At 39.3% G+C, this 20,418-nt stretch overlaps 1 protein-coding gene across 1 annotated transcript in view; it reads right to left on the reverse strand.

Moving 5' to 3' along the window:
• The window catches only part of ARFGEF3 (ARFGEF family member 3), a 112,120-nt gene that overhangs the window by 44,849 nt on the left and 46,853 nt on the right, over positions 1 to 20,418 (reverse strand). The window contains exons 7-11 of the mRNA XM_035899872.1: positions 8,870 to 8,938; positions 6,114 to 6,245; positions 3,682 to 3,804; positions 2,080 to 2,122; positions 975 to 1,053 (exon numbers count right to left, since the gene is read on the reverse strand). Coding sequence (XP_035755765.1) covers positions 975 to 1,053; positions 2,080 to 2,122; positions 3,682 to 3,804; positions 6,114 to 6,245; positions 8,870 to 8,938 — 446 coding nt within the window. The remainder of the gene's footprint in view (positions 1 to 974; positions 1,054 to 2,079; positions 2,123 to 3,681; positions 3,805 to 6,113; positions 6,246 to 8,869; positions 8,939 to 20,418) is intronic.

The following is a 20,418-nucleotide window of genomic DNA, read 5'->3' on the forward strand; positions in this document are numbered from 1 at the left end:
TTCCCTGAGTTCATCACAGGCTACTTTCAGAGACATACGGTCTAACCAAAGAGACAACGTTATGCTACATTTAAAATAGTTTCAGATTGGCTTTTTCACTGCCACTTCAGTGATTCGCAACTGGCAGTAGCAGCAAGTTAAATCTTATTTTACTGATACAGAAACAATGTCGTCAAGTAAGAACTTGTTTTTCCCTTCAAGCTTTCAAAGTATTTCCAGCTTGCTATATTTCTAGTTTTTAAATAATTGCTGTAGAAATGTTTGCATTGGTTTTGGACAGTTTGTCGCCTAACACTTAAGGCTTTTTTTGGCTCATTTCTTAATAGACCATTAGTTGAGCCACGCTAGAATGCCACAGGAAGTAATTTTTAACTCATGAGTAAATATTTACTATTACAGTACTGGCCAACAAGAGATTCTGGTGTTTTAATGAAGTGCAACACCCTATTACTGCCCATAATAACTGCATTTTAAAAGTCAGGCTTGTGCATTTCCAAGTAGGTAGAGTATATGAAATTCCTAAATTTAGGTAAAGCTTTGGTAATGCAAATTATTTCAATTGGATAAATGCTACCTTTCTAAGACGGACATATTAATTCATTCTGCATATTAAATGTTTCTGTTAGGTTTTTCCATGTCTCTTGTAACTGTTGTTCTCTCTACAATGGTTTGATTCCAAGCAAGAAAAGAAAAATTCTCCTTTGACAAGTATTTTGCTGCTGTACGAGAGTTACTTACAGCTAAGAGTTACTGGAAGCTCTTTAAAGATGAACAGTGCACAGAGAAGGCAAATTAGTTTCTCATCTCGAGTGATGATTAAATTAATGCATCATGAACAATACTTCCTCTAATAGACACTTCATTTAAGCACAGTTTTGCTCCATAATCCCAGAACTACAACAGTACATCACATGTATCAGTGTCACTCTCAATCTCCAGGTAATATATTCAAATCATAAACTGAAATAACTCACTTTATGACAGCCTGGAGCTTCTCGCAGAGCACAGTGAGGACAGATACAACATCATCACAAAGAGACTCAGCTGAAGTACCTCCAAAAAGGACAAAGATCAGAGGCATTACATATGTGCAGCTGGATTACAACCTCAACTCATTTTGCATACACTGTCAGAGTTGGTCAGAGCTTCTAAACAACGAGCAGGGCTGCCAAAATTCATAGAGATGATGCAGTAGGAAAACCCCTAGATTGGAAAGTGATCTCCACACAATGAAAAAGCAGTAAAATTAAATCTGGAGAGAGCATTGATTACTTACATGCATTTGCAGAAGATTAGCTGAAATCCAATTCAGATAATAAAATAAGTATATAAATAAATAACCAAAAAAAAAAAAAAAAAAAAAAGGGCTGGCTCCAGTACTTCTACATGGCAGCTAAAATTTCTGTATCTCTCCCTATATTTTGTCTCCGCTACACAGCTTCTGATGTCTGATCAGGTCCTGATCTTAAAAGGGTACACTTGTGCGCTTCAAAGATTTTAGCCTCCATCCACACAAGTTCTGCAGAAAACCAGCGAGAAGATCAAAAGCAGGAATTATTTTTACCTATCAGGGAAAGCGATGGAAGTTAACCCAGAATAGGAGTAGAAAGAATTCTCTTGTATAATAATCATTTGACAACCATGAACACACCTTTGCTAGTCATGCACTTTCAAAAGCTGCCATTATACAAACCGTATCTCTGGCCTGAACAGAATAATATCCAGATTCCATGTCCTACTCTGAATCTGTTTCAATTTAGAAAGTAGAACCACTTGCTAAAACTTTCTCCAGAGCATTGAAACCCCTTAATTACAGAAGTAAGCACCTTGAAACAATAATTTATTACTATGTTGAGTGCAATGCTCTTACCATGGTCCAAATGAAGACACAACTGAAAATACCAGGAGCTAACAGGGCTGTCTCAGTTTTTACCACACGTAACATCAAGCTATGGAGAAGGTAAGAAATCCTGAAGATGCAATTCCTGTGACATCAAACTGTACTGTGCTGATGAAAGGAAATTGAGGAATAAAAAAAGCTGTATTGGAAGGAGTCACTAAGAAAAGCAGTATAAATACCTTGAGTCTTGAATTTCTGCAAGGCGTCATGGTTTTCAACTGTCTGTTGAGGAAAGTCAAAGGTGATGTAATCAGTGGAAGTGGTAGAAAAACTCTGTAAAAGCAATACTTTAAGAGCAGAGCTTTCTTAACAAGTCCATGTCCTCTATCTGTTTTGGGTTTTTTGTTTGTTAGGGTTTTTTAAGTGAAGCTTTTGCATAACATTTTCAAAGATTCCTTAAGATCTGTTTTAACAGTCATTTAGATTTAAGGAACTCACATCTCATTGAGCTGAACTAGGATTTGTGAGTCCTTAAGGGATTTCCTACACCTAAAAAAGCTCAGTAATAACTAGGCATGTAGGTTGCATCAAAAAATAACGAGAGGAAAGCATAGTCTAGATTTCACAAAGTACTTAGAAACCAAAATCAGTTGAGTATTAGAGAGTTTATCGCATTGTCGTCATTAATGTTACAGTGCCAACACAATTAATGGCAGTCAGGAAATGGAAATGACCTCTTACATCAGTTGGTTCAGCTGCGGTACAGGATTCTTCCTACCAGTGCACAAAGGGGTCAAGCCAAATTCTCCTCTCAAGTACCAACAACAAACTGCCAGGAACTAAATACAGCTCGCATATACTTACACCGACTCCTCAGCTAAGAACAGAACTAACAAAATTCAATTTTCAGACCGAAATTGAAATGTCAAACCTACTGGTTTTGGTTTATTTTGGTTTAGGTTGTGGGTTTTTTTTTTTTTTTGGTAAATGTGTCACAGCTAGTAAAATGAACCTGCTTAGCACACATAGAAAATAAGTAAGTAAACTAATTAATTCTGTTCTGCAGTTGCTCATTAGGATAAAAGTAATCTAGTCTAAAAATTCAAAGATAGATTGATCACCTTAACCCAAAACAGATGTAAGGAAAATAGTCTGTACAACTACAGTCCTTAAAATTTCCTAATAAATAGAAACTGACTTTTACAAATAGTACTTTTTTGATAATATGATAACATACAAAGCAGCACGAACGAACGTTAAGAAGCCAATGTAATATTACATGTGCCCAGAACACATACAGTTTTGCTGACAATGTGCTGGGATTTCATCCGAACAGGTCTCATGGATTTTAATAATGCAATAAATAGAATTTATTTTTTTGTTAACAACCAAGCAAAGAATTTCATAAGCTTAAATTATCTTCTACCAAAAAGTAGAAGAAAAACTTCAATTACCCTTTCCTTAGTTTGGAATTTGTTTGTTTATGTAAATATTTGTCATGCAAAAACTCTTGGCAAAAGGATTTCAATGAACCTTAGGAAAACAAGCAAACAAAATAAAGAATGGAAAAGGAAAAGGCCAGGGCAGCCTGACATCAGAACAAAGCCTCTTTTGTTTAATGGAAGGAGAAAGAAAATTAAAAATCAGCCAAGCAGAGCTGACAATGCGAGAGCTGCATTTCTGATAGACTGCTCTGAGGCAGGCACAGAGTCAGAGCCCAAAAAAGCTTTTAAATGGGATTAATTGTGGAGGTGTCAAATAAAAGCCATAAGGCACAACAAGCCAGTACAATACACTGCAGCCATGGACACGGAACCATTTGTTGATGCCAGAAGGCTCACCATATTTTCTTGCTTTTGTCGTAACTGTAAAGTCAAGTCACTCAACATTTGGCTGAGGGTTGCCCGCACAGCGGTGTTAATGCTCCGCTGGTGACAGCTAGATACATATGTCTCAATGCAAACCTGATGAGGAAACAAGATAGCAGTACATAGATATGAACTCTAACTTACCAGTAGCACATTTTAGGAGGATACCAAGGTCTCTCACATGCAGATAGTCAGCCTTCCTTACTATTTCACATTGCTTTATTAGCACAAAAAGTTTTCAGCAACATGGAAAACTGAGTAAGTAGCATCTAGAAGCAGCATGCAATTCATCAGTTGGTCTGACAGCTGCAGGAATGGTAAGGCAAAATTGGCAAAGTCTTCCCCTTCTGTCGAACCAAAGTGATTTTGGCACTTGCCTTGCTCTGCAGATAATTCCCTAAATGCTGCTTCGATTGTTCATTTCTAGATACTTAGTTGTAACTATTACTCTGCAAGTCTGTATCTGCAATGTAAATACCCTCCGATTCTTTAAGGTTGTTGCTTCTGTTATATAGGTATTTGCCACTTTTTCTATAATTATTACATACTGCAGCACATCTAATACAGAAAAAAGGGTTTTACCATAAATAACACAAGTGATTGCCATTTAATAACTGGCAATCAACCTGAGGGCTCCTCATCTCAGAGTTCCCATGGGAGCCATGGTAGCAATGAAAGAACACTGATGGGTCATCCAGTTCCCAGCCCCATGCCCAGCTGCTCGCAGTTTTTTGACACTGTGCTGTGACCAGGGTTGTGCTTGACTTTTGCCCCCAGATGATGTTATACAAATAGTCACCAAAAAATAACTCGGCTAGGATCCTGGGGACAGCACACTGCAAAACGCAGTTTCTATCCTTGATCAGGTTTTCTGAGGGAAGTGTTGGTTTCTGGAAGAGCTGCTACAACTGCAGAAACCACTGCAACTACTGCGCAGTAACTACTAAGTGGCCAACGGTCTTCCCGGGAGCTGAGTCGGTTTGCGACAGAACTATGCCATACCATCTTCTCAGACGCAATACAGTCTTCTCAGACTGTGACCCGAAGAAGCAGTTTTGGTCCTTTGGCCTACACAGAGTTTTATCATTAACAATGACCGTAAAAAAAGGTAAAGGACTGTTCACACACTTTTCAGTCTTTGTGGTTTTACTCTGCCATCATTTGGACATAGAGCTAGTGAGAAGAACCATCAATATAGATTAAATTAGCTGTGAAACAAAAAAGTAATTAAAAAACACTGTATAAGTGATATGCATGAACAGTATACATAAATGCAACTGGTATATGTTTCTGAATGAGAAGGATATTATATAATGTAAAGCCATTTTTAAAGTTACTTAACGAGGATGAGTTTTTAAGAGGGAAAAATATAAGTGATCTGATTGTATAGGCTAATCGGTATTGACACGGACACATGGACAAGACTCTTGATGATTTCTAACTCCTACTGAAATGAAACCAAGCTATTCCATTGACTAAGAAAGGAAGGCTGTGGGCTTGAGGCTATAAAGTTTAAGATGAACATGTTGCTGGCACATTGCTGCATTTGTTAGAGTGGAAAACAACATAGGTATGTTCCTAAGACCTTTTTGACCTCCTCACTTTGGGTGACCTCGTATCCCAGCATTTCAATAAAGCCACGAGTGCAAGAAAGCATGACTGTGTTTCATGGATATAAATTATATCTTAAGTGAGTGATTTAACAAGTCACACATGGAAGCTAGTTAATTATGGCTCTTGCCTTATTTTCCCTTATTTCCCAACTACACTGAGAGATAGCGTTCCAGAGTTTTTCAAGTATATGTATATCTCTTATCTCATGCTAGAAACACTATGCAAATGACAGAAATCAAGACTGATTATCTGCTTTGACAATACACTAGAACAGGTTACAGTCAAAGCATTTGCAGGATATAAGGGACAAATCAACAGCATACCTCATTCTTGTTGCCCTTTTTCAAGATTCCAAGATCCCCTCAAATAATAACCCCCCAAAATAAGAGATTTTATTTAGCTTGAGATCAATCAGTCAGTGATGAAGATGGTCTTGTAAGTTAAAAGAAGGCCTGGACCAACTCTGCCCATCACCTGAACTTCAGCTTTCACCTGAATGCCAGTGGACAAAAAAAAACCCCTAAAGCCTGTTAACCACATACAGCCCTTTGCAGAGGCCAAACCATTCCAGTGCTGCTGAGATCATTCTCTTGAGCTGTAAGTCTTTTTCAAAAGTACCTGAATTAATTGATGAAATACCATTCTTAGAGGTAGGCTGACTTTCTGGAAAGAGCATGGTTGATCTCTCCTTTTTCTCTCCCCTCCCCATGCTAGCTAAATTGCAACAGTACTATACACTTGAGCTCCAATCTTACAGAAAGCCTGGGTTCTAAAATGGCTGGGCAAGGTACCTTTTGAAAAGCCATTGATGAAGAAGCACCAGTAAAAATGTGAGAGCTCAAGGCCCCAAGGAGGTGTGCAATGGACTTTTTGATCATTTCATGCATTCGGGGACTTCCAGCTCTATGGCATGCAAAACACAACTACGAGCAAAACACAGAAGGGTTAGGCAATGAAAACAGTCAAACAAAACAAACCTCCAAAAGGTAGATGGGAATAACAAATATACACATAAAAACAAGCAACAGTCAGAGCATGAACTATACTTTCTTGCAGGGGTCTAGGCAAGCATGGGAAGGTGCACACAACAAGATTTAGTCCGTTTTCAACACTTAAGCCACAAAATATAGTACTCCTCATGTTAGATGGTTCTATAATTTGAAGCTGATAATATTCAGAAAGATTTGGGGTGCCATTAAATGAATTGAGGATGATCAGACAGTGCAAAACGGCCAGACTGTAGCCTTGTTTGAGAGAGTCCTCAGAGAGTTCTACCAGTAATGCAGGCAGCACCTTTCCAGTTCTGCAGTGGCTCCACTTTGCTACAGAGGGCAGGCTAGGAAAACTAAGGGACTGACTTAGAAAGAAATGCCAAACAGCAGGGGCACTGGAGCAGAAAGCTCCTCTCTGCCATCTTTCCCTTAAGCAAGTCAGAACAATAAATGCTGAGACTAAGCAAATGCCGACCTCAGAAATAATTTTCTGCTTTCTACTGCTTATACATTACAGAATTCAGACATTACGGAATTCAGATACAAAGGCAGATTGAGTCCACCTGTTATAACCTTTGCCCTACCTAAAACCTGGCCAGGAGGAACCTGAGAAAGCACGTAATGTGTCTAACAGGACGTGCTAATTAGAAAGACCTAGGCATTCACTAAGACAATATTTTCTTGACGTGCATGGGGAAAACAGCTGTACCTCCAAACAGAACCACGTGTGCTCTGTATTATAGCTTGCTCCAATTCCCTGAAGGAAATGAGAGTTTTGTTTGCTTTTTGGCACACCTCATCAGCCTGTGTCAGGGCTCCTGTTCATTTTAAAAGAAAAAAGACAAACTATCATTGTGCTAACTTGTACCACTATACTAGCAAAGGTTTTTAAGAGCCAAGCTAGCCATTTGGGAATGAAAGTGAAGTACACCTACCAAGAACAGCAGGGTTTAACTCCACTCTATGAAAGAAAACTGTCATTTTCCAGGATGCTTTAAATTAATAACAGGCCTATTGTTATCCAAATTTACACAGAGAACAGAAAATATGACTTGTAATATAGCTTATAGCACACAGACCATGACTGATGGACTATTTTCCCCCAGTCTGAGGCAGTGCTCTTAAAGACTAAAATCTGAAGGGTTTAGAGCCATTAAGTGCTTTTCCCAGCAAGTATTTTGTCTAAGTTAGAGCTCTCTAACTACAGCAAAGAGATGCACTAAGCTGAATTCACCAGCTTTTAGAAAGTCTGCTCAGAAAAACTGTAGCAGGGGAAACTATCTGCATTTTCTTCAGTTTGGGACACTGACCTAAGAGGGTTTAGTAAAATGAAAAAGTTGTGGCTTACTCTAAATACTAATACAAAGACCTTCAAAAAATAGCCATAATGTATGGATTTGGAAGTCTCACATTGCACAAGAGAAATCAGAGTCTAAGCTGTGCAGGATATCTGGAATGTATACTACTTTTTTTTTTTTTATCCTATATATGTTATATACACAAACTGTTTATGTTGTATCCCTGCCTTTTAAAGCCCATCTGTTACAAACTAGCAGCTGTTTTCTTTGGTTCCCTGTTACCCCTACAGCCCCATTCTCAGCTTCTAATGGGACAATGCAAGGTCAATTTTATTCCTAAACTTAGAAAATACTGTAACTTCCAGGTAAAGTTAGCTTATTTTCATATGGGATTTGTCTTTTTTACAAAATTCCAAAACCTGAGAAGAAACACATCTCTAAACGTCAACATACACTTGGAGTATAGCATGGGTATACAACCTTTACATTGCTCCGTGGACATGAGCTCTGCCCAGAAAACATTAGCAATATAATTTTATAATATATCGTGCACACAACAGCGTGTGCTGCAGAGGAGGATTAAGTGTTCCTATGCATCTTCTCCAACCTGAGCAAACAGCCTCATGGCTTGCTACATCCTGTACTAAAAATATCACTCACCTACAAAGGTTCACTTAATGTTTTTCTATAGCCAAAGCTCCTTTGCAATTTAATTCAGACTAAATTCTAATAGAATAAAGGGAGAAGAGTGACTAGTAGCACCAGGACAACACCACATACCTAGAGATGTAGTAAATATTTTAGTTGGATGTATGAGGAAAGAGACACACAAGGCTAACACAGCACATCATGGCACTTGTGTTAACATGGCACATGTGGCCTACACACCTCTCTTGAGGAAACTTCATTAGTTTTAGACTTGCACCAGGTAAGGAATCATCACAGTGCTGTGTCATAAAGAACTTAAGGAAATTTTTCTATTGCAAAAGGCAAAGCAAAATAAATATGAGGAGCAGTAAACGTGCAACACTGTACTATACAATTATCAGCCAGTTTCCAAAAGTGCCTTCCCATGCAAGCCCATCAGCCCTGCCCAACTTGCACCTATTTCTTCACTCTAGATGTGAGGTAATACCAGTCCTTAAGATGGTAATTGTGATTTGAACTAGTTCAGTTTCAGGGTCAGTATGGAAGACACACTCTAGGTAGCAGGGGAACATTAAGTGACACAAGCAATGGTATGACAGAGGAACTTACCTCAGCAATCTTCAACACTGAACTCCCATTCAGCTCAAACGTGGAGGTATATGTTATACAGAGCAAGACCTTGAATCAAAAGAGAAGGAAGAAGGGAAAAAAAAAAAAAAAAAAAAAAAAAAAGATTCATCTGTTACTGCCTCCTTTCCCCACCCATGTGCTTTTAGCCACAGCTCCTTCCATTTTTAGACCAGACATCAGAAGCTCCTTAGCACCATGTGTTACTGGGATAAAGTAGATAGCACAATCAAGTTGCTGTCTCCTGAGAAGTTGCAACTGTTGGCCTGAGAGGTACAGTTCAATGGATTATTTACCACTGCCTCCTATGTCTGACCACAAAAGGAAAGACAATCCAGCGATCAGCTCTAGCCTTGGACTCGATAGCCAGAATCCATACACATTTTATCCATAAACTTTGCATGATTTATGATCAGTCCTTCCATTCATTTCTATCAGTATAACAAAGCAGGAAGAAAAAAATGCATACAATACAAGTTATTACTTAGGTGACACAGATACATATATATTATGTGAAACAGGCCATTACTAACTGTTTGACATGAGGATTTCCCAGCCCAGGACATTTCCAGTAAGTGTATTATAGTCACTTGATAACGAGCCACTAAAAAAACAATTCACAAGACCCAGTTCATGAAGGAAGGCTTGTCCTGTCTTGAACTCAGAAGGAGGAATAAGTAAAAGCCCTATCCAACACCTTACTTTGAAGAGAAGGGAAGTGGGAATGTGATGTGATGTGATTTACCAGGGGGCAGTGTGCTGGGTGAGTGGGGAAACGTGGTGAGAGGTGCTGTGGTATAGTGCCTTTAGTGTCTGGAGACGTTCTCCCACCTTCTCTCCCTGTCCCCCGTTCCAACCCTTCCAGACCCATGGAAGACTGAGAGAGTCTGAGCTACTTACTGTCCTCTCTCCTTCAAAGCATAAAATCCCTCCAGTGCCAGAATTTATGCTTTGCTTGGTCTGAAATAGCCTGAGTTTTCTGGGATAAATGTACCATGAAAATATCAATCAAACTAACACTAATGTATTGGTCCCTACGACTTCCTCAGCACCCAAGAACTACTGTTCTCTGCTTCACGAAGAAATTTGGGGTACAGGTAAGTTGGCATTACTGACTGTTAACCATTTTTTTTATGTATTACATGCTTCTCCATGGTACTAGCTTTTTATTTTATGGGTAGGTTCTATGACAGCTACTAATGCACAACACCCTGCGGTAATCTCCTAAGAAAGCAAAACAAACAACTTGCCACAGTGTGTCTGATCAGAGCTTGCAAATAAATAAACAAAAAAAGGAGGCAAAGGGATGTATGTTTGGGGAAATTATTGCCCTTAGGTACCTGTAAAAGCATCATTTTTCTGACCTGTTATTGTGTTGCACAGTTTCCACATTACAGTGGAATAGGAGAAAATTGTAATGTAGCAACTTGAAGCAGCAAACTAGGTCACCTCTCAGGTGCAAGCTGTATCATCTCTCTAAGTAGTGATGATCTCTAGAACCATCTCAGAGGCTTCATAAAGAACAAACAAAATGCTGATCTGTGGGTTAAGAGAAGCAGACCACTCTAACACAGCAGCACTTACCATGCTGCAGCCACTGAACACCCATCATTACTATTGAATTTCTGCTTGGGAGAATACTCCTCTCTGCAGTTTTTTTTGCACCAGGGAGGGGGAAAAATCCATTACTGGAAAGCAGGCATTTAATAACTGTAGGGGAATTTGAACTCTCCGTACAAGACAGGCTTTGACCATTAGTTACTTGCTCTTACAGGTACAGACAGAAGAGCCTGTCCACGGATGTGTGTCACATTTTTCTGGAGAAGGACGTAAATAACCACCTTTGCATTTTGACAATCAGACTGAAAAGTTTCTGTGCACTGAAATGCACTGCATCTTTACAAACATTTTTCTCAGCAGAAAAACTGTATTTCAATACAGGTTGCCACACCTTACTCCTTCTTTCTAAATAAAATACCAGTTAGCAGCTTGATCCTATTCTTACAGAAAATGTTTCTACTATAAGAAGTATCCCAAGAAAACCATCATGTAATGGCAATTTTAAATTTGTCTTTGTATGTTGTTTTGCCCTGACTCTCACTCAGTCCTTCATAAATGGAAGCTGAATAGTTTGGATAAGTACTAGAGAGAACAGAAAAGGGTGTGCTATTCTTCTGAAGTACAACATATATATATATATATATATACACACACATATATATATATGGACTATAATCTCTTTTTCAGATATTTAGAATTCAGCTTTAGATCAAAGCAAAGTTTATGAACCAATTTTCTTCTTCACAGTTTCTTTTTTCTGTGAAATGGGGAACACAGATATTCTCATCATGAAAGTGTTACACAGCCTACCTCAGTATTACAAAGAGAGATACAAACTATAGAGCACTAACACCTAAACTTGACAGAAAAGGAAATCTGTTCCCAATTACAAATTACTAAGAATTCTGCACTTTGTATTTCTTGATGCGAACTCTGCAAACTTCTCTGCAATCTGCTGCGGTTGCTGGCACATGGAAAAGTGCCAGTGAGGAGGAACTCACTGTCCACAGAACAAATCCTACAGAATAGCTGAAAAGTAAACAGTCAATTATAAAACCTCTCAGTAATCTCTTTTGGTTAATAAGTACGTAAGTTATATGGGTTGTTATTTCCATCTGCTGCTCAGCCTACACCTGCAGAATTTAAAACTGAACAATTTTGTTTGGCATGAAATGAATTCTAAACTACTAGTCAGCCTCACATCCAGCTGTTGGGCCCCACCTTGTCAGCTATTAACCACCCTGAAATTTTATTGGTATTTCTAATAGTTGTGAGAGCTTAGCAGCTGGCTAAACCCCACCGTATTCAGTATTTAAGGAAAAACTGTGACTTGTACTCTCCATACACTGCTGTGTAAAAACACAGGTGTAGCACACAGTTCATAAACCCAGAGACAGACAACTGTCACTTCCCACTGACAAATCTCTTCTTATCATGCTAAGAGCCAAGAGGAACAGCCAGGCCCATGACTAATCTTACTCAGCAGCTTGCGTGTGATTTTCCCTACTTGTAAAAACCTCATTTGCTTCATCTGATTTTCTGCTCTCTTGTACCATCTTGGCTTTGTACAGTTTGTTAATACCTAATGCTTTCCACAGATCAAAACCTGGAAGCCATATACTACAATACATGGAAGTACACACCAGTTCAGGCATTCTTTTAAGCCCCTGCTCTTCAAAATCTCTTCTCCCCCTCCTTCCTTTTTTTTAGAGCTGAACTGCGAAGAGTTAGCACATATATGCCTAATTCTTTCTGTCACAAGTGCCAATAACCTGCTCGTAACAGGTGAATGATAGAAAAGTCAGATATCAAGTGCAGTAAGGAAGTAACGATCAAAACTTTGCTATGAAGTAATACGGAATCCCAGCAGAAAGCTATGTCTTGACTGCTACTCTTTGTATACAATGAGATCTGGGAACCTACTAGCCAGTGAAAGGGCATATGATCTGATGTGATCAAATGACAGACGCATAACAAGTTATCAGCCAGCATATTCTTGGCTTACTCCACTTGCTACCATCTTCCCTCATAAATCATTCGTGAGATCTGAAAAGATGGTCTCTGACCAATGCACAAGACTGCTCTCAGCTATGATTTCCATCAGTGCCGCTGCAGGGTTCATTTACAGTCTTGGCGATGCTCCAGACACTCAACTCGCATGTCTTCCCATTTATGTGGAACAAACAGGAAGACAGCAAGCTTTTCTTTTAGATTACTAAATGAAAAATGGGAGGAAAAAACCAAACAAACCCAAACTTAATCATTCAGATCCACTAAAAACACTGAGTCTCAGGCAGTATACCCCACAGGCTGCTTAAGTACTCACAACACTAACTCAGGCAGTCTGTATTTAAAAAAATTGAAGAAAGATAGGTTTTCTTGAGCAATGACAGTTTGGTTTTGCAACCACTGGTAGTGCAAGCAGAAACAAAACTACAAAGCAATTCCTAGTAACATCTTCAGTACAAAACAAAATTGAAAGTCAGCTTTTACTGTATGTTACTATGATGAGATCTTAACTGATATGAACTCTAAAACATACTTTAAAAAAAAAAAAAAGAGAAGGAACTTATATGACTGTAGAGATAGTTTCAAAGTCATACAACCTCCCCGATGTTTTAATTGGCTTGCATTATCTTCCAAATGCCCAGATGAGATCACATTTCCATAAGTGGCTTATCCAGAATGAAAGTATTCGTTTTAATTACTGCTGAAGCTCTGACTGTCACAGAACAAAAAATACAATTCCCACTCCCTGGAGTCCCAGGGTACCAACTGTAGTATAAGAGCACACGCACAGATAGTTTTCACAATAAGTAGGAAAAAAAAAAAAGAGGGTGCTTCTGATGCTATAATGAAGGCCAATTGACACAAAATATAGAGGATTTGAACTGCAATGTAATTAAACCGTCATTACCATGTCTATCCCGTATTTTAAGAGAAGTCTCTTACGGAAGGAAAAAGAAGAAACATTTTTAAATTGTAAGACTGCTAAGTGTTGCTAGCCAAATTCATCAAGTGCTTAGCACAGATTTATAGTAAAAGACAATTATCACAGTGAAGAGCTTATGGTGGAGTCACATCAAATAAACAAGGCATGTAAGAAAGCAAGTAGTATCCCCTAAGATGGAGAAAGAGGGAAAAGGTACAAAACTTTAAAGCAATTGTGAGCCGTCATTACCTGAGGATGCTTCGGCACTTCACTGCATTTAAGTGCAAAGTCCAACATCCATATGCTACTGCTATTCTTTTTCTATTCCAGCACTCAAAGTCCCATTGGCAAAATCCTCTGAACATTCATGGTTTTCCTAATTGGGATGCATGTAGACACCTTGGTCCTTAGAGTGCTGAATTCTGCAGCCACCTCTAATCCCTTTGTGGGATTTATAAGGAAGCCTTTCCTGATTTACTTTACTTTAAGGTCTGTAAAATTGGATGCAATGTATGCTCAGATGAAAAACCCGGCCAGAAGACAAGGCAGGACAACCCTTTATCTCATTCAATAATTTGGCATTTAAAGCAGTCATCCAGTATTTCTGCAAAATAGTTTGGACAGGAGGTGTCTTCCTGTTTGGCAGAAAAACTAATAACCTGCTCATGTTGCATTCTTTGGCCTTGAAGGAAAACAAGGGCAAGAGAAATGAAGTGCATTAATGTATTCATGTACATTGTGTCACCATGTATCACTGTATAAACCAGCAGACTTTAATTATGGTGGGAAAGGAGACAGTGTCTCCCACGAATCAGTAAATCCATAAAATGCCTTGCTATCACAGCAGCAACTGGTGCTCAGCATTATGAAGGCACCAGGGCTTTAAACAAAAGGAGTGTATCTGTTACAGAAGAACCTCACACATCAGTGGTGACATGCTGAATGCTCCCAGAAGATGATGCCCATTAGTTCACTAGACTAAAACAGAACTACCGCTGAACGCTATTTATGGTGGTATGAAACCAAGTGAAACTTCTGCTTATGTAGTACAGTTGTAGAAGGGAAAGAAATTATTTAAAGCAATTGCTTAATAGATATTTAACAGGTTTTCTTAACGGCTCTGACAGGGGCTTTTATCTTTAGAATTATAACACTTAAAGGCAGGGAAGATTAAAAAAAGGCTGGCTAGTACTGCTAGGATGGCATTTCCCCCTTCACACATTACAGCCTACTGAGGTATACTGCATTACTTTATGAATTAGAAGATACATATCCAAGTAAAACAAAACTGAAAAAGGACAAATACCGAACTGAAAAATACCAACAAAAAGTTTATAGAGTTCTGAAATAAAACTGAAGTTATATGCATCCACTACCAACACAATCAGAGAGGATGTCAACACATGGGTGTAAGTAAACCCAGAGCTGTCAGGAAAAAAACCAAACAAAACAGTATATACCCCAGATGGAAAATTCTGACACGTATTCTTGACAACGAGGGAATTTTTTAGACAGGGCAAGGGAAGACACTCCCCTACCCTCAGATACATGCAAGGTTCCACCAAAACTGCATCAGGGGAACTTTCTATGTGGCAATATACTTTACAATAGCTAATTTAAAATTACTGTTTCAAGTCACTAGATTAATCGGCAAGAAGGTAGCCTGAAGACAACCTAAGAAGTGGCATCCCATAGGCTGTCTGGCCTGCCAGAGAATTTCACCCCATCCCAGAGCATCTCCTGACCAGCATCCAGCAAAGAGACACTAAAAAGACAGAAAAGCTGGTTTTGTGGTTGCAACATCAACCAGTATGCCACATGAAGCTTCCATATATTTTTCTTTCTCACAAAGAGGGGGAAGCTTCCATATCTTTTCCTCTCTCATGGGAGGAGTTCTAAGGAAGAGGACCCCCAGGAGCTGGCTGGCAGCGTCAGAGTAGCTTATTGGGACGCAAGTTCTCTCCTCAGTTGCCCCTAGGCTGAAATGGTGTTAACAGCTATGGTGCCAGCAGCCCTCATCATGGGAAGCTCACAACGAGGGAAGGTCTAAGCTAGGTGCATGTCATCTGTGGCATATCTGGAGTATGTGTATAATCGCATGTCAAAGCTACAGCAAGTGACCCTTCCATGCCACTGTTACGTGGCCAACTTGGCTGGCAGAACTTGGCACTGTCACCTCCAATAAGCAGTAACGTCTGGCGGCAGGGAAAAGATTAAATGGCAATATGTGAAAGCTAGAGTTTCTATATTTGGTTTTGTGATTGCACAATATCCTTTCAGTTCACTTTCTTAATGGTTAAGCAATCTCCAGGTTCTTGGTATATGTCTAAGACTAAAGAAAGTCTGTAAGAACTTGTACCTCCCCTCCATGCAGGATAGGTGTTAAATTACACTTTCCAGGGGTAGGGACTTGCTACTTTACCCATAGCACTGGGAAACCTGCAGGTATGATCCAATGACTCATTGCTTGCATATGCTGCACAGCACAGAACAGCCCAGTGATAAAACTCCAGCACTGCTCAAGTTTCTTCATTTCTGCAAAATCCACACTGTTGCAAAAAAAGAATGCCAATCACAAGTACTCCAAAATAACAACCCCTACATGAATAACAAAATCTGTGCAGTATTTATTCTACTTCTGAGCATGTATACTGTAATATAGTATTTGATCACAGTGTATCACAGGCATTAATTTCCCCCTCACTCCTCGCAAAACAGTCGTTCATCAGGTAACCTGGAAAGAAACCCATTGCTGAGTTAGCCTGGAGTATAGATAAATAACCCTTCTGCTATCCACCCACGACTGCAGGAGGAATGACCACAGAGGACAGAAACAGGAATCCTCTTACCCTTCCCATGATTACCTCAGCCCCAGCACAGAGCATTCCTCTAATTCCTGTTTTGGTGCCCAACCCCAATGATTTTGATTATGCCTCACTGAGTGGGACAGTTCCAACACAACAGAACAGGCATGTTCTCTGTCCAAAAACACTTCATAACCTCACAGCTGAGGGACTGCTGAGAAAGTTAACATTTCTGCATTAGAATTTTGCATTAGAATTTCTTAAGGCAAGAAACTAAACCTACTTTTCTACTCCTGCAAACCTTTTAAGAGACAGGACCAACATTCTGCTCAGATTTTTGAAGCCTCACGGCTGCCCGGATCCACAGAGGTTGTTCAGGGCTATGAATTCAAGCACAAAAAGGTACTGAGGAAGAACGACAGATCCTGGAAAGAGGCTGGATTTTTGAGTTACTGCATTCACTACTGACTGGTTTAGGCAACTCCCATCCAGTATACATTCAGCCATATCCAGGCTGTTACCATTCTCATTCTTTTGTTCCCATTAAAGAGAAAGCTCAGGTACTGAATTCAAGACTGAATTCTGCTATGACAGCCAGGCACCTAAGAACCAGGGGAGTTCTTTAATCACAATCTTATTTATGAGTTCTAGGGATTTACCATACTTTAATTAATTTGGGAAAAGCTGAGCTTATCTTGAAACATGCAAGGTAAGTCATTCAATCCATTGGAATTAACCTGGTTACTTATAACTAAGCACACACACAAAATGACTTAAAAAAGTAACCAGCAAAAAAAAAAATAAAAATAAAAGAGTAAACCCAAACCAGTTTGGATTTGTAGTTGGCCTACATTACAACAATTTAGCTTATGAAAAGGCTAATTGGAGGAAGCACAAAGAGCTCTAGCTAGCATTTCTTGCCAAGACTAATCTTAAAGAGAGTCTTATTTGCATGCCATTGTGCATGTCTTTACAGACTCCCCTCTTTGACAGTACAGACTGCTAACACATCTCTGAATTATGGACTGGACAAAAATCAGTTATTGCCTATGACACTCGATTATAACACAGTACCAAGTCAACAACACAATTCTTCCCACTTTTGGGCCAGCCATATTGCATGACTGTGTTCGTCTAAGGTAAGTGTTCAATTACTGCCCCCCCTGTTTTTTCTATACATCTTCAACTGCTTAAATAGAGCAGTGAGTCACTTTGGTGTCTCACTGGTAAAACACTGAATTTGATTAGTGATCAATATCTCTCTTCCCTCCTAACTCAGATGAATATTGTAAAGAAAATATACAAATAAAAATATTTAGATTATCCCATCTGAAATGGCAATTAAGCTATTGATGCATTACAAGAAGATGGGCAATAAGGCACTGCATGATCGTGCGATTTTCCATTCCCTTGATACAGTCATCTGAGCACAGTAAAAACACAAACTGGTATTACATGTACTAGAGGGCTTTTCAGTGCGATAGCAAAGTATCACAGCAACAGCAAAGATGAATGCTAAAGTGGCCTTGTGTCAAATATGCTGTTCCTGGTATCACTTTCTGGATTGCCTGGTTTCTCAGTACCTTCTAATATCATTTAAAGCACCTAAATAACCTCAGTTTAGTCCCCAGTGTGAAAATACTAATAAATCTCTGTCATAAACTGTATCAGAGGTACAAAGAATACAGAGAAAGCACAGTAATTGAGATATTCTGAAGAAATACTAGGCTTAGCAGCTAAATAGCATGCAAGGCTGAATGCAAAATCTATACACCCTAGAAAGCTTGATTTACTATGTGGCAAATCAAACGCAGTTAGTACACCTGTGTTTGTTATAGGTGCCCATTCACATCACCGAGAAATCACAGTCTTTCCCCTTCCTCACCAAAAAGACCACTGCCTTCTTTTGGGCACAAAACTGCTGTTGACCTAAAAATTACTCAGTGCTTGGTAATAATAAGGGTGTCTTGCAAAAAGATAAACAAGGACTTCAGAGTATCGCTTCTACTCTGGAAATTCAAGGAGGGAATTTTTCTACACAATCACTCTATATGAAACATCTAAAGAGAAAGGTACAATCCGCAACTGGTATTCAGAAGAACTAGAGATACTGGCAGCAGTCCCTAACGTGGAGTTTAGTTTAATATTTGCTTATTAGAGAGGTATTGTGAGAGATGAAGTCTTTCAGTTCATCTTGACAGCTGCATTTGGGCAATATAAACCTTCCCTGGCTGCCCAGGATGCACTCCAGCACAGTCCCCAGCCCTGGCCCTTAAGCCTGAACACTGTCACCATGCTGGTTTTGTATTCCGCCAATTTAGGAATCTGTAGAGCATGCCATGACACTCACAGTTAAAAATAAGGCAGATTTGGTACCTAGCCATAAATTAGTGAGAGCTGTTGCACTTTCACAACTGCTTAGGGGCGTGGTTCGGTGGTGGGATGGCAGGGTTAGGGTAACAGTTGGACTTGACGATCTTAAAGGTCTTTTCCAACCTAAATGATTCTATGATTCAGTGCCAGAAGACGTCCAGCTAGAACTCCTCTGCACTTGTTAACAGCAACCATTACAGTTACTCTATTCCTTTCCTTTCTAATGCTGCCCCTTTACAGTAATGTTTGACAGGTTCCAAAAGCCTATCAAGCAAGAGAACTAACTGCACTTACACCTCTCTCCTGTGTTCTTCCTTTCATTGCCAATTCCAACTTGCAGTCACCTGAATGCAAAAAGCTTTACAGAATGCTCTCCGCAGCTAATCAAATCCCTTCACCCCTGCCTCTGCAACACAGGTGCATGACAACAAACCATTAAAATGAATATTCAAAACATTTGTTTTGGATAATATGTGAAGTGTGAATTTCTGGTGTACACCTATTAGGAACAGCAGGACATATTCTGGATAGGATTTAAAAAAAAAAATAAATTTAAGTGATTTAGGAGCCTACATGCCACCAGCTTACAGTAATGTCTATATTCCTGCACCTCTATTTTCACACCTATCTTGCATGACTAAAAGCTTTTGTGGAATCTTTGGCAGTTGCATTCTTAATACCTGCAAGACTGGTGCAACTGTGCAGCAAGTCTCAAAGAACCAGGCCAGTATCACTGCTGACCCAGTTTCAGGCAAACCTGCTCACACTCAGGAGTGTCTAATATCTGCACTGAATAAAGATGTATTTAATCTCCTCTGGATGGAATAATGCAGTCTAATGTCAAATCATATGCTGCCTTGAGGACACATGTTACCAAATCCATGGATATAAATGCACTGCTGAGACCAGCTGCTTGAAAAACCACTGAAGGCTTCAGCCATCAGTCAGACCAGAGTTAGCTACAACATTTTCAAGTGTTGCAATGGCATATGTAACCTTCAGGTTACAATGTAAAAAGATCTCTATTCGATTTGACTCTTAGGCAAGGCTCAAATTCAATGACGCTGAGTTTTAACTGCCCTGATTACAGTATGTTTTGGCCCTCTGGTCTCTTGGAATATTTACATTAAAACAGAAGTTTTGCTTTGTTCCCAGGATGTAAAGATGTAGTCCGATTTTTACCATGTATGCATTTTCCTGTGCTTTTAGACAGAAAAGGATTTGTACCTTAAAGTTTCACTTAGTGGAATGAAGACAATGTTCCCTTTTCTCTGTTGTGCTTAAACTGAAACTTTTTTTTTGGTTTTTTGGGTTGGTGGGTTTTTTGGGTTCTTTTTTTTGTTTGTTTGTTTTGGTTTTTTTTTTTTTTTAAGTGTATATATATGAAATCTTAGGTTTTGGCTTGGGTTTTAAGTGGCTTGGTGGTTTGGGTTTGCCTTTTTTTTTTTCTTCTCATATCAAAACAACTTGAGAAGATATTCACTCATAACTGTAGTAAAATACAGTGCTCACATTCTTCTCAGCATGGGGGCAATGCATCACCAATGCACATTACGGTTTTAAAAAAAAAAGTGCACATGCAGATTTTGAATCTGCAATGCTCAAGAAGGTAAAAAAGTGACTTGCAAAAAATTACTGCATATCAAGAGAGACCTGCTGGTTCAGTAGTGCTACTTCTTAACTCTTCCTCTTTCCTACTGTAGAGACAAAAGAGGCAGCAAAGAGGCATGCTGGGTTCAGGATGCAGATCTGGGTGTCATGATTTAAGCCTGTATGTGGGTGAAAATCTGCTCCCATAAAATGGGTAACAGTCCACACAAATCCTCCTCCCTTTTTTCTGCAGCTAGGCTCACCTTTCTGCA

The sequence above is a fragment of the Egretta garzetta genome, unplaced genomic scaffold (assembly GCF_000687185.1).
Source record: "Egretta garzetta isolate BGI_Z169 unplaced genomic scaffold, ASM68718v1 scaffold397, whole genome shotgun sequence".
Taxonomy (NCBI): domain Eukaryota; kingdom Metazoa; phylum Chordata; class Aves; order Pelecaniformes; family Ardeidae; genus Egretta; species Egretta garzetta.